Consider the following 15,635-nt stretch of genomic DNA (forward strand, 5'->3'; position numbering starts at 1 on the left):
ACAGCTAGTGCCAGGGACTGGGTTACTACAATGCTATCTGTAACTATTGTTGCTAGCTAAAATGGGAGAAGGAATTATGATAAACAGAATTCCTGGTGAATAATTTTCCTATATGAAACCTAGCTTGTCAGTTTTGGCCCTTCATTTAAATTTTTCACATTTGAAAAACAAAATTGGAAGTACAGTCAGATTACCTAAAACTTGTTTTTATTTATTAAATGAAGATATCTGAAACAGCTATAAGGATAGCTAGTTTATAAAATAGTAGCTTGACTTTTTTTTTTCTAATTTGATTAAGTATCAACAAATGTGAGTTGGAAGGATTATGTAAAGCAACAAGGTTTGAATTAGTATTTTTCATGGTAAGGTTACATTAACCCTTAGGGTCACTTGTGATATGGAAGTAGTCGTCATCTATTGTTCACTGACTGAAAGCCTACATTATCACAGTATGTCACACATCCTTGAAAGTCTTATAAAATTGCCCCAGAATGTATGTGCTTTTCTTAAAAAAAATGCAAGTATGCATTACTTTCTAGACAGAAAACACATCTACAATAATAACCAGAATATCTAACAATAAATTAACAAAATACTAATTAGGAATGACTGAATATAAACTGGGATTTGGTGGCAATAAAACCAAAGCACTAGGAAGTGTCTTTTGCTTTCAAAAGATCTAGTGATCTTAAAATGGGGTTGAGAGAGGGAAGAAGTACCTCCTCCAGGAGTTGTTCTTCCCTTCCTGGACCATAAGAAAGACCCTCTATGAGTGTACCATAGATCCCAAGGATGCAAGTCATGGGGCAGGAGAAGCCACTGTCTATGGCCTTCTTTCCTTCATGGAGACATAGTTATGCCTAAGTAAAAGTAAATTCAAAGGGATTTTGCGAAGCATGAGGGTAACTGACCAATAGCATCACAGGATTCTTTGTAGGAGTAGGCATTAATCAAATTTTAGTAATCGTAAGAGTTATCAGACCCATCAGCCACTCTTAGTGGCTGACTGTCAAGCTGTTTAAAAATGGAGATAACTGCATTGCCCATATAGTGCTGCTGGTGTATCTGCATGTTTGCAGAACAGGGCCGGGGGAGAATATCTGAAACTAATGAGAGAATTTATGATTCAACAATGAAAAACAAGGTCCACAAATGGAAAGGAATATATTACAAACATTTAAAAATGAAAAATTACATATGGAAACTACTTTATGGAAAAGTGTCACTGTGGTTTAAATGGAATCATTTTTAATTTTTAAAAAAGTAAACATTATTAATTTTAAAATTTGTTGATGAGCATAATGTAAGAGGCATTGTTTTAAAAGAAAAAAAAGGCCAACTTAAATAGTATACTGACCTGACAGAGGAATGTGGAAGGTTGAAGGCTTCCCTCTTACAGAACAAATTAATTAATATTCTCTTCATTGTGTTTCAGACATTAGTTCACACACTTAGCTCATTAACAATACACATACTACAGGTACAATTAATTGAACAAATTATTTAAAGTAATACTATTATGCCCATCATTAAGATGCAATTGTGGATAAAAGAGTGAATATTACAGTGCAAAAGAAGAGAGAATCATCTTTAAAGCACAACTGAAAAGCACGTTACAGTGTTTAGTATTTTGATCTCCTAAACCCTCGAAGCTATGTCAAATTCATAACATTTGTCTAACAAATGTATGTCTGCACATCTCATAGCTTCTGTGGAATTTAATGCATTCATTTGAATTTGAATAGAGTGAACTAGATGAAATATTGACTAACGCATACAGCTCTGAGCCATATTTCAATAGACTGCTTGATTTTCAGATAGACGTACACTGTAAGCCGTTAAAGCTCCCATTCCTAAATCTGTTTCCTGACTTGTTCTGTAAATCATTGGAAATATATATATGAGATACATTTCTGTATTATTCTGCATTTTTGCCACTAAAATGGAAATGAATGAAAAGGAAAAAGCACATTAACCATGGTGTATCGTATGACAGCCTAATATACTGTAACATTGCAAAATATTTACTGTAAAAATTTGGAAATAATTATCTTATTCCTCTTTTCAATGTAGAGCCATACTCCTGGGAAAAAGTATCAGAGGGGTAGCCATGTTAGTCTAGATCTGTAAAAAGTGACAAAGAGTCCTGTGGCACTTTATAGACTAACAGACGTATTGGAGCATAAGCTTTCGTGGGTAAATAGCCACTTCGTCAGACACTCTGCTCCAATACGTCTGTTAGTCTATAAGGTGCCACAAGACTCTTTGTTACTCTTGAGAAATATATTCCTAAACAAGGTTTGTTTCAAAAGCCACATAACAGTTTTCTAGAATTCCATATAAGCATAACTGTGCTTAAAGGGGAAAAAATGCATATAGGACACTGTAACTGTAAGGAGAGCTAACTCACTTTGTGCAACAACTGGAGTTCTTCAAGATGCATGTCACTGTGGTGCTTCATTTCAGGTGCACATGTGCCCTGCATCTTTGACTGGAAATTTGGTAGCAGTGCCTATTCAGCACATCCTTGTGCCCCATACTGAGGCTATATAGGGTGAGCATGTGAACTGCCCTTTTTTCTTTCTCTACCACAAAGTCCTACAGAGAAAACTGAAGCAGAGGGGAAGGAGGGCAGGTAGTGGAACACTCACAAGAACAGAGATCTGAAAGAAATCCAGTTACTGCACAAGGTGAGTGACAGCTCCATCTTCTTTGAGTAGTGCCCCTGTGGGTACTCCACTTCAGGTGACTCCCTAAGTAATAACCCCCTTAAGCAGGTGGGAGATTTGGAAAAGAGTCCAGCACTGAAGAGAACTGTGTTGCCTACTGCAGCATGCAATCTAGCAGCATGAACCAAAGTGCAATGGCTGGAAAAAGTATGCACCGAAGTCTGCATTGCAAGTTTGCAAATCTCAGCAACTGGAATGTCCTTGAATAGGGCTACAGAGGTAGACTGTGATCTAGTAGAATGTGCAATCACTCATAGAGGAAATTGAGCATCAGCCAAATCATTTCAAGTCATAATACAGCCAAAGATCCTTTTAGAGAGTCTCTGTGTGGAGATAATGGATCCCCTAGACCTAACCACAATAAAAACAAAAAGTCTAGGGGACTTCCTGAATGGTCTAGTTCTGCACAAGTAAAAGGCCAATGCCCTCTAAACATCTAGTGTATGGAAGGTAGCTTCCTGTGTAGACTGATGCAGCTTAGGAAAGAAAACTGGAAGGTAATAGTCCAGTTAATATGAAACTCAGAAGAAACTTTAGGTAAAAATTTTGGATAGGGTCATAATGATATCTTCCTCTTGCAGAACATAGTAAATGTAGGGCTTATCAGTAGAGCCCCAATCTCTCCAACCCTTCAAAACAGAAGTGATGGGCACCAAAAAAGCTGTTTTTGTAGACAAATGTAACAGAACATGTAGCTAGTGGCTCAAAAGACTGTTTCATTAGACAATTAAGAACAAGATTTAGATCCCAAAGTGGAGCAGGATCTCTAACTTGCAGAAAAAGGATCATAAGACCTTTCAGGAACCTTGTTGTGGTCAGATGTGTGAAAACTGAGATACCTCCTACTGGCAAGCAGTAACTTGTTATTGACACTAAGTGAATCTTGACTGAACCTTGATTTGAGACACATGATGTTTTCAATTCCAGCAGATAATCCAAGAGCATAAAAAGAGACAACTGGACAAGTGACATATGACAACAGTTACACTAAAGATGATATCTTCTTCATTTCTGGAGGAAAGTGAGTTTTGTCGATTCCTTCCTGTTATTTAAGAGCACATACTCCTGATGAACAGAATGCCTTAAGTCCCAAGAACTACTGAGGACCCATGCTTGGAGTTGCAGAACATTCAAAATGGGGTGGAGTGTCGGACCCACATTCTGATACAACAGTTGAGAACTGATCAGAAGCCACCAGGAAGGGCAAGAAATAAGTCTGATGTAAGAAAACCAAACTTGTCTTGGCGAAGTTGGTGCAATCAAAATAGCCCTGGCTTGGTCTTGCTTGATCTTGTTGAGAACCTTTAAAAGCAACAGCGTTGATGAATATGCATTAAAAAACAAAACAAAAAACACACACAAAATAAGAAAAAAACATCTACAAGAGTTGGAGATTGAATCCTCCTTTGGAACAAAATTTTCTGCACCTCGTGGTGGCTGCAGTGAGACAGGGTCCACCTCTGGAAACCCCCTAGCTAGGAATATTTTGTTGAGGACTTGAGAGTCCCATTCATAATTTAGGGGGAAATGTCTGCTGAGGTCGTCTGCCATGGTGTTTTACATACCCAAGAGATAAGAAGCTGAAATGACTATCTGCTTCAGTGCAGAGCAACAGGGAAGAAGTTACTCACTTTGTGCAGTAACGATGGTTCTTTAAGATATCTGTCCCTATGGGTGCTCCACTGTAGGTGTGCTTGCGTCCTTGAGCTGCTAATCAACGAATTTTGGACAGCACATGCACTACCTTTCCTCACGCCCTGCTACGAGGCTAGCCAGTGCATGTGGCCTAACACCCCCTCAGCTCCTTGTCTACAGCAGAGTCATAGACAAGAACTCTGAAGTAGAGGGGAGGAGGGTGGGTTTTGATGCACCCAGAGGGACACACATCTTGAAGAATCATTGTTAGTGCACAAGGTGAGTAACTTCTTCTTTTTCCCCCGAGTAGTGTCCCTATGGGTGCTCCCCTGTAGGTGACTCCTGAGCAGCATCCCTACTGGATGGCTGGGGCTTTGGAGTTTGGTTACAGATGACAGTACTGTGGAGCCAAAAATCGCATCGGAGATGGAATCATTAGTGATTGCATAGTGTTCAGTGAAGGTACGGACTGATGTCCATGTCACCGCTCTACAGATTTCTCATATAGGGACATTCTTGAAGAAAGCAACGGATGAGGAGATCGACCTCATGGAGTGTGCACGAATCCTATCTGGAGGGGTCACTCTTATTCAGTTTGAGACCCATTTGGAGAGCCTCTGGGATGATATTGCTGAGCCCTTGGATCTTTCTGCAATAGAGAGGAAAAGTTTAGGAGACTTCTTGAAAGCCTTTGTCCTATCCAGGTATTCCTCCCTATTCTTTTGGTGAGGCTTGGGGCAGAAGGTTGGAAGATGACTTAATTGGCTCATGTGGAATGGGGCAGTTCTCATAGGGATGAATTTTGGATGTGGTCTGAACATAACCTTGTCCCAAAAGAATACTGTGAAAGAGGGATGTGCCATCAGAGCTGCTGTTTCCCTTATTCTCCTAGCTGAGGTGATTGCTATCAGGAAGGCTGCTTTTACTGAGAGATGTGAAGGTGAACAGATGCCATAGGTTTGAAGGGAGGCCTAGTTAGTCCTTTCAATACCAGATTTAGGTCTCGTGGGGATAGGAAGTCAGGGTTGTGGGGAAAGGTTAACTCTATCTGTGAGGAATCTTTTAGTGCTCAGGTGTGATAGCACTGAGTATCCCTCTACTTGTTGGGGAAAGGCTACTATAGCTGCTCTGTAGACTCAGAGAGCTAAGAGACAGTTCCAATCTTATTAAGGTCAGTATATAGTCAAGGATCTTTGGCAGAGCCATGGATTTCAGGAAGATTTTCTGGGAAGTTCACCAAATCTGGAACCTGAACCATTTTTGCAAGTATGGTGTGTTGAGGACTGTGTGATGTTGTGGACGATACAACAATTTCATAGTTTTATCGCTTCCACACAGAGGGAGGGTGACCTGGCTCCCCCTTGTCAGTCTATGTAGTACATACATGCCATATGGTCTGTAAGGACTCTCGTGTGTGATCCCTTGATTAGTGAGAGGAAATGGGCACAGGCATTTCTAACTACCCTTAGCTCAAGGAGGTTGATATGAAAGGATGTTTCCATAGATGACCACCTGCCTTGTGTTTTGAGGTCGCTTAGATGTCAACTCCATCCTCTGAGCATTGCATTGGTGGTAAGAAGCAAAGAAAGGGGGAAAGGTTGCGAAAAGGGGAGCCCCGTGCAAACATTATCTGGGTCTTTCCACCAGTCAAAGGAGTTCTTGATCCTGTGGGTAGTGACAGATTTGTCTAGTCTGCACTCTGTTCCTGTTTGGTCTGTAAACTAAGCTGAACCAGATCTGGAGGCATCATATGTGAAGCCTAGCAGGTGGTATTAATGCTGTGCCCACTGCTCTATGCCTAGGGTCCCACCAAATTCCCAGTAATTTAAAGCGTCATGGACCGTGAAATCTGGTCTCCCCCATGAAATCTGGTCTTTTTTGTACTTTTCCCCTAATACGGATTTCACAGGGGAAACCAGCATTTCTCAAACAGGGGGTCCTGATCCAAAAGGGATTGAGGGTGAGGGGACTGTAAGGTTATTGTAAGGGTGTCATTGTATTGCAATCCTTCTGTGCTGTCTTCAGAGCTGGGTGGATGGAGAGTGGTGGCTGCTGGCCGAGGGCCCAGCTCTGAAGACACCAGTGCAGAAGGGTCACAACACCATACCATACCATACCATACCATACCATACCATACCATCATTACTTCTACACTGCTGCTGGCAGTCGCACTGCCTTCAGAGCTGGAGTCCCATCCAGCAGCTGCTGCTTTCTGGCCACCCAACTCTGAAGTCAGCGCCGCTGCCAGCAGCGGTGCAGATTTAAGGGTACCAATATCAAGACCTCTCCCCCCCAAAAAAAAACCTTGTGACCACCCCATAACCCCCTCCAGTTACACCACAACGAAAATTCAGATTTAAATATCTGAAAAAATGAAATTTATGATTTTTAAAATCCTATGACTCTAATATTGCCCAAATTGGACTGTGAATTTGGTAGGGCCCTACATATGCCCCAAGAGTTGAAGGCAGTGTCTGGCTGATATTTGTGTGCTCTTCTGAATGGTCTCTACAAGTGTGGCCAAGGAGAAGAATCTGTGTTGAGGTAGGAGAGCTCTGGCCTGTACTGAGTCGAAGTCAACTCCTATAAATTCCAGGCGCTGTACCAGAAAGATGGTTGATTTCTGGGCATTGATCTGGACATCCAGCTCCATTAACAAGTTCATTGCAGATTTCGTGACTTGGCAAGCCTCTTGTCACAGGCGCTGAGGAGGAAATCATCCAGGTGGGGTAAAATCGTGATCCCTTGGGAGCATAAGTGTACTGCCATTACTGAAAGAACCTTGGAGAATACTCTCGGAGCAGATGATAGCCAGAAAGGGAGTATTTTGTACTGGTAATGTTCTTGTCCCAGGGTAAATCTGAGGAACCATCTGTGAGATGGAAAGATTGAGATACGGAAGTAGGTGTCCTGAAGGTTGAGGGCTGAAAATCATCTTCCTGTTCCAATATTGGAATACTCATATTTAGCATGACCATCTTGAATTTTCGAGCTTTGACAAACTTGTTGAGTGCTCTGATGTCTAGTATGGGTCTCCAACCTCCCTTCCCGTTGGGTATTAGGAAATAACAAGAATAAAAAGCTTTGCCTCACACATTGAGGGACTGGTTCCAGACTTCTAACTGGAGGAGACTATCTATCTCTTGTCATAGTAAACTTTTGTAAGAAGGGTCCCTGAAGAGTGATGGGGAAGTGTGTTGTGGAGGGAGAAGGGAAGTAAAATGGATGGAATACCCATTGTGAACAATCTCCAGGACCCCCTCAACTAATAGATTGGTGAGATGTGATTTCCCTTTACAAAAACCATGTTGACTCTTCCCCATGTTCATCTATGTGTATGAAAATTCTGTTGTTTACTATAGTTTTAACCAGTTTGCCCAGCACTGATGTCAGGTTTACTGACCTGTAATTGTCGGCCACCTACATTGGGGCCCTTTTTTATGGATTTTGAGACACTGACAGCTCAAAGGCATGTCTTATTTTCTTTACTGTGACTTCTACTATGCATTTCTACCAAGCATTTTCTCTACCTTGATTTCTATACTGCTGAAAAGATAGACACTTAAAAAAGGATGCTGATAATGGGGTCCACACAATGTCATCTTTAATCTATCTTCATCACAACCAACAAGGAGATCTGACCCTCAACTCAGGAACAATGGTCATGCTTACTCAAAAGAAAACAGTAACAACAGTAACACCAGAAAATATAACATAAAAGCTTAAAAGATTAGATACCTGTATACCTTCCAGCTGAAAAAAGGTTACTATTATAGGAAATGATCTATAACAACTGTATTAAAACTATATTAAAAACTAAGACTGAGGGAGACTAGAGTTTTTAACCCAAAACTTGTGTTTGAAATGCAAGAAAGCAAATTTAGAATTTCTGTGCTCTAGGTGGAAGATTTGTAAGAATTCTGTTTATTAACCACGAGTTAAAACTAAATTGACCAACATTGCTTTCAAAGAGTGAGATGCATACAGGCTTTCAAATGACCATCCCAACAACCAACAGCAGTATAGAACACATGATGAAAGCTACTTTAGCATATTTTCTTGGTCACATATTCTCCTGTTCTCTTGATATCGAAAGAGAGAAAGACTTTAGAGCCTTTTTATATAAGTTTGTTAAGTCTACTACACTGATTTAAAAAAAATCACTAAAAACATGCTGTGATAGATTGTTCTCAATCTTCAGCTGCTACTGATTTTTACAATATTTGATTTCTCTTCATTGTCAATTTAACTAGATATTTGTGTCTACACTGATCCTTTATCCATTATAACTAACCTGCTGCTCCTACCAGCTTTGTTCAATGATGCCACAATTCAGTGCTTGACATTACAGTTGCTTCATATACTAGCAAATTTGATATCAGTGAAGGAATTAGGCAGGGGAGCATGCTGACTATACAAGACAATGTTTCTTTTGAAAAAGCCAGACATCTTTGTACTCAGCAATTTTAGGAAAGTAGATCAAAATTAATTTCAAATGGATTCTAGTGAAATATATATCTTTCAAGTTTGCCTCCATGGAGTTGAGAGGTGCAGGAACTTGAAATGAGTATGTAATGGTACAGATTCCTTGTATAAGGAACTGAATTAGTCAGAATAAAAGTTGTATTTATGAATTCTAATACTATTACCAATTAAATAGTATGTGTGCACCTTCCAAAACTCATGAAAACAATTAGAAAACATTCAGGCTATTTACTAACAATTTTCAAACTTAAGGTACAAAAGGGAAATGTAACATGAAACTGGATGCTTCAAACACACTCAAGAATAGACAGTATTCAGCTGAAATGTGTTACTGATGTTATAAATGTGCAACATAAAACTAGAGGATACTAAGAATATTTTCATTTTTTCTCAGCTTTAACCCACTATCCTGTACACTTTATAAGGAATGCATTTTGTAGTCTGATTTTTAAAAGTATTAAAACATCAGAGACCATCAGTACAGTAAAGGGATAAGCTTAAACAGTTTTGAAAACAGTTTCCAAAATATTAATATATTGCTTTAAAATATATTTGGGTAAGAAATAGAAGACTGTCTCTGATTTGTGGTGCTTTTGGTCTCAACTAAGCCATTCACTTAAGACCATAAATACAGAAGAAAGCTATGTAATAAATCATAACAATATCTGTTATGAAGTGTTTTCTTGTGGTAAAACACTTGTCAAAACACCCTTCAAATTACTCTTTTCATAAATACTGTAGCTATTGTTTGACAATAATATATACAGTTTTCTCTTTAATCAAATTGACAGCTTAAGAAAGCATATTTAAGCCACGTGAGATATCACAAAGCAGACAGACATCATAGACTTTGCTAATTTTTCTTCAGATACCTATTTAATGGAAACTAAATGCCAAGCTTACTACTATGGCTAAAAATATTTGAAAAGAAGGTGACAAGTCATTTAATATAGAGATCATGGCTTGTACTCCCACCTCTGATATTGTATACCCTTATATGGGGTTTAGAGTTTGTTAGAGATCAGAGGACTTAGTGACTCACTTTGTCATTCTAATAAATGTAATGAGCAGTGTTGAAAGGCTCTAGAGTGAGTTGCATCTTCCCTTCTTTTAACGGAAGGAAAGTTGGCAATAAACAGGGCCTTTGAGGGAAGACAGGAGAAGGGGGGACGTTTGTGGGAAATGGTAGATCCAAGGATCACTGAGGTTATAAAAGGAGCTTAGGCGGCCCCACCGAAATTATGGTTCAGTAGTTAAAGAATCTTTCCTTAGATTTCTTAATGTAGCAGCCATTTAATATTATGTTAAAACATTACTTACTTTGATATGCAGGACATTTTCATATTGTGAATAGCACATCACTTATTTTTTCTCTAAAATAATAGTAGCAACAATAATACTACTACTACTATCTGGTTTATATAGAGTTTTTCATCAGTAGATCTCAAACAACTTTACAAAGGAGTTCAGCATCATTACTAGTGGAGAAATAAAAATGCATAGGCTTGGAAAAATTAAATGTTTATCAGTAAATGCTGATAAATGTTGATTTCACTATATACATTGTGGCAGAGTTCCGACCTTGTCCTCATGAGTCCCGTCCTTCCAGGAGGTTAATGCTAACCTCAGAGGCTCACTGTGACCCTCCAAATAGCCTTTTTCTCTCTAGGGCGAGGGTTACAGTCTACTGAGCCCCTTTCATCATAAGCTAGCAAGGAGATTGATGAGAGAACTCCCAGTCTCTGTTGTCCCTACAGGCTTATTCAAGAACAGTTGAGTTTCCTGTCCTGACAGGGACCTGCCTTCCCTTCCCAGGAGGTATTTTTGTAGTGGTGCATTGGGGGGAACCCGGGCCCACGCTCTACTCCGGGTTCCGGCCCAGGACCCTAATCGCAGCAGCTGTTGGCAGCTGACCTTTCACTGTCAGAGTTGCTACATTTCCCTGGGCCACTTCCCCATAGCTCCCCCACTGCTCTCTCTCTCAATGCCTTCTTCACGCTTACCTCAGGGCTCCCTTTCCAGTGGTTTCAGGGTGTCTTCATTACCCAGCCCTTCAGCCATACTTCCTCTCCTCTGGCTCCCTGGCTCTCTTTGGCCTGACTGGAGTGAGCCCTTTTATAGCATCAGAGGGGCCTTAATTAGAGTCAGGTGCTTAACAGCCTCACCTGACTCTTAGAAGGTTAACTGTGTAGTAAGTACAGGCCCTGATAAAGGCCCAGTATGAGGCCTGAGGCCTTAACTAAAGTAATGGTCAAGACTTTGCTAATATAAAGCAAAGTTAAGCTGTGAGCTAGAGGCAAGCCCTGCTCACAGAAGCTGGCAAGGAAAGGGCTGATGCTGCAAGAAGATACGTACCTAAAAGGTACTGAACACTAGATAACAGAACATTCACATACTTGCACATTCTACGAGTAGTAGAAGGCAGATATACTGGCCACTGGATAAGAGTTTTCTGTTCTCTGACTACAGCAGGGGCTGCTCCAGGCTAATGAGAACACCTGACTCCAGTTTGTTGTCAGAGGTGTTGTCAGATGCTACCGGTGTGGTGCTCTGCTCTCTCCTTGTTGGTATCACTCGGCTGCGTTCCCATCCCAATGACAGGGGTAAAAGGGTAATATGATGGATAGAGTTGTTTTTGTTCAAACCAACATGTACAAGGTGAGAGGCGGCACCTTACTACGTAGAGGGGTTGTACCTGGCTACGTACAGGGGTTGCACCTCAATACGTCAGGGGTGATGTGTAACTTGTTTGTACCTGTGTATAAGAATGCATCCCTGGGGCGGTGTCTTTGTCCGGCCGAGGGGGCAGTGGAAAGTCCCACCACTGACTGAGCTGGGTCCATTGCCTAGAGGCACTTTCTCGTAGTATGCCCGGTAGACTAAGTAATCTACGGGGAACTGCCATTGTGTCCAAGATCACAATAAACCTAGCCAACATGACTTCGAACCTTACTAGACTCTGTGGTCATTGGGGGTTCTCTTCGGGTCTGCTGTGTGAGCTATCTGCACAGAGCTGGGGCAGCACACAGAGGGAACACACGCACGCAGCCGAGTGATACCAACAAGGAGAGAGCAGAGCACCACACCGGTAGCATCTGACAACACCTCTGACAACAAACTGGAGTCAGGTGTTCTCATTAGCCTGGAACAGCCCCTGCTATAGTCAGTCAGAGAACAGAAAACTCTTATCCAGTGGCCAGTATATCTGCCTTCTACTACTCGGCAGTTACCTGTGGATCTTCCCCTTAGGATAGGGGGAGGTCCTTTATCCACTCCCTGGATACCAACAGGATTACTCTGCTGTTCCCAACTGGCCTGGGTCTATCACAACACACAGACCAACAAAAAAATATTTCCATCAGTAATAGCTGAAATCTACAGATAGACAAAGCAAGAAAAATTGCTGCTTGAGAATTAATTAGAGTTTGATTTAAGGCTATTTACTTTGTACATTCTGACATGTGATGTTGACAATTTTTTGGTTTCATAGTTCTAAAAATAACTTTTTGAATATCAGTGTCTACAGTCATTAAATAATTAATGTCTAGCCCCCTCTCCCATTGTCTGACCACCCATAATTTCCAGGAATTGAGAAAAATCCAATTAACAAAAAAAAAATGCTTAACACTCATCATTTTTCACAACTGTGAAAATTTAAAATAAATAAATATAGAAAAAATGATTAAAACTAAATATTGATATCTGTCAAAATTATAAAAAATAAGTGTTCTACCAAGCCTAAAAATGAGAAACAGAACAACTTCCTTATCCTCAGAAGCTTTCACTTGCTTTCTGTCCTTTTCATAATCCAGTGCAAAATTTCCTTCTATGCTTCAAGTTTTTTATTAAATGTTAAGACCCCTCTAATCTACTTAAATAGGTGTTCTTAAAATGTTTTCAAATGTCATGGTTGTGGTACCCATGTACACAGAGTACAAGATTGCTAAACACACTTTTTTAAAGCATTCACAATCAGGTTGGAATATGTGTACTTGTTTAATTTTGTCAATCTAAAAGGAATCAGGGAGTCAGCTCTGAACCCACTCAAAGAGATTAGCTGAAAGTTTTACCTTTGTGTATAAAACAAATTGGAGTTCATGATTTTATGGTTCAATGAACACCCCATTTATTTATTTATGTTTGCAGTGCAGACAGGGCCTTAATGAAAACCTCAATATAAACACACAGACAAAACTCATAGTTCCTTTTTAGAACAGACTGTCCAACTGGGAGTGAAATCCTGGCTCTACTGAAATCAAAGGGAGTTTTGCCATTGACTTCAATGGTGCTAGGATTTCACAGTTGTGCCTAAGTAACTACTAGTTTTTCAAATGTTATCTGCGGATTCATCACTTCTATCTAATTTAAGACTCCTATAGTCCTATATTATTTTATGAAACAATCTCTGACTCCCACTTTCATGGTACAAACTGTACTTCTCATATCTCAGAACTTTGCACTGTACATCTCATACCTGTCCTGCCAGATGAAAGATGTTACCTGGATTATTTGATGTAATCTACAGTACATAGTTCACTATTATTTGCATGTACAGTACAGATTAATTTACTCTGATATTTTGTATAAGTAAGGCTATAGAAAACTAACTTTGGACTTCATAAACCATTGAGACCATTATTTTGTCCAATCAGACATTATCAAACTTTTTCACAGTATGGATCACATCTTAGTAGAGATATCCTAAGCAAATTATTTATCCTTCAGGCTAGGAAAGCAGAAAGAAAACTATAGATTGTTATTTCTATTTTAAAATACTTGGAAACCACACAGACACTATATTGATGAGCATCATAGTCAGTAGACACATTTAAAATGTTCATTCAAGTTCTAGACATATTACTAGTTCTAGTGGTACCTCCCATTTTAAGCAGAGAGAATATTGCTGGAATTGGTAATATAATTAAAACAGAATGAACTTCTGAAATACATTCATTGTAGATAAATTAAATATATAAAAGATGCACATGGTAATGTAAAATCCTCAATTTATTTCAGTATTGTAGCAAGAAGTTTGTTTCACATGTCATGATGGATGTACTACATTTGCTTTTCAACCATCTAAGCTAAATAACCTTGTGCAACTGCTTTTATTGCATCAGATATAGGAATAACTAAATAAATATTGGCTTTGCTGGTTTCCTAATTCTGTATAATGCATTTTTCATTCAACTTTTCCATGCTAAAAAAAAAACCAACTAACTGAATTTCACTTTCATGCACAAGAAGAAGCAATAATATAGGTTTATTGGAAACAGACAGAAATTTGCTGTACTGTATTCTCATTTTAACAAGAGTGGATCTTACCTCAGACCAAAGATGTGTGATTGTTCATAATTGAATAAGGAGTGAATTTTAGCGTCTGAATTCAAAATTATAAGTCTGTCAATTACATCCTGAAAAAATAAGGCATTGTAAAATTATTATGCATCTTCTTATATTTCTTACACTTAAGGTTAATTTATGTGTAAAGATATAGCATTATTTTTTCTAAATGTTACAAATATGTATACATATACACATACACATATTTATTTTTTAAAAAATATGTATCTATATATGTCCGTGCTTAATGTTCTTGCTTCCATTAAAGTCAATGGTGCGGAATCAAGGCTTTGATAGATATATATAATATATATAATATAAAGCCAGAAACACATAACTCAGTTAAATACATGTCAAGGCACAGAGATATTAAGCATTTTAAATCACTATTGAATGTTAATATTGGAGTAAAATGGTAAAGTGTATGCTTAGTGTTTCTGAAATATGTAGTTCTTTCCATTTCAAGCTAATTTAATAAAAATTTCAGGTATTAAATAATTCTGTACATAGAAACGTAAGTACCAACTAAGACTAGATAATGGTCCATCTAGTCCAGTATTCTATCTCTAACTATGGTGAGTACCAGATGCTTCAAAGAAAGGTTCAAGAAACCTGATAGTGGACAATTATGGAATAACTTGCCCAACAAGAAAGTTTTGCGGGTTATTTTTGTTTATTTTTGTTTTTTGCAAACCCTGTCTAATCATCAGCTTGTTTATGATGTGAAGTAAGAGTGTTTTATATGGGCAATTTTATTTTTATCCTACAGTGCTTGACAAAACTGTAAATGACCAGTGGACTGCTCACTGTTTTATCTACAGTTCAGATTGTATTATCCCTCTCTCTAGTTCATCTCATATATTGCTTCCAAAGTAATAATTTCATTTTAAAGAATGCACAAAATGCACAGAAATTCCACTGACATCATTCTCTTGGACTCAGACTGTTGTAGTAAACTCAAAAGAACTAAAACCAATGAAATCCTTAGGGGCTTTGTTTGCATCAAATGAAATCCATTTTTATTTATTTATTAAATTATGTTTTAGAAGTATGGCCTCGGAAACAGCAGGGAGAATTACTGTCTGACTCTTCAGATCAATGAGTCACTTCAAGACCACATCAGAGAGAAAAATTATGAACTTAATTTCATAAAATCCATAACAAATTATACTTCATTTTTTATAAAATAAAGTCACCACTACCAGTAAAATAACATTGGTGAAAGCAGAATCGCCTTTATTTAAAATGTATTCTTATTTAAAGATAGTGGGATCCTCTGACACCAAATTATTCCCCTCCCCCACAGAACAACTTCACTGTAAGTGAAACTGCTACTTTACACTGCAATGCAACTAAAAAATTTAACATTTATTCTAAATCACTGGAAATTCGATTTTATTGGATCATTTGTGTATACAAAGATTCTTTCGAATATAATTTCCT

General features: G+C 38.7%; 1 protein-coding gene across 1 annotated transcript in view; it reads right to left on the minus strand.

Moving 5' to 3' along the window:
- Positions 1–15,635, minus strand: part of TBC1D32 (TBC1 domain family member 32) — a 164,245-nt gene that overhangs the window by 88,401 nt on the left and 60,209 nt on the right. The window contains 1 exon segment of the mRNA XM_030556208.1: positions 14,175–14,263. Coding sequence (XP_030412068.1) covers positions 14,175–14,263 — 89 coding nt within the window.

Source organism: Gopherus evgoodei, chromosome 3, assembly GCF_007399415.2.
Source record: "Gopherus evgoodei ecotype Sinaloan lineage chromosome 3, rGopEvg1_v1.p, whole genome shotgun sequence".
Lineage (NCBI taxonomy): Eukaryota > Metazoa > Chordata > Testudines > Testudinidae > Gopherus > Gopherus evgoodei.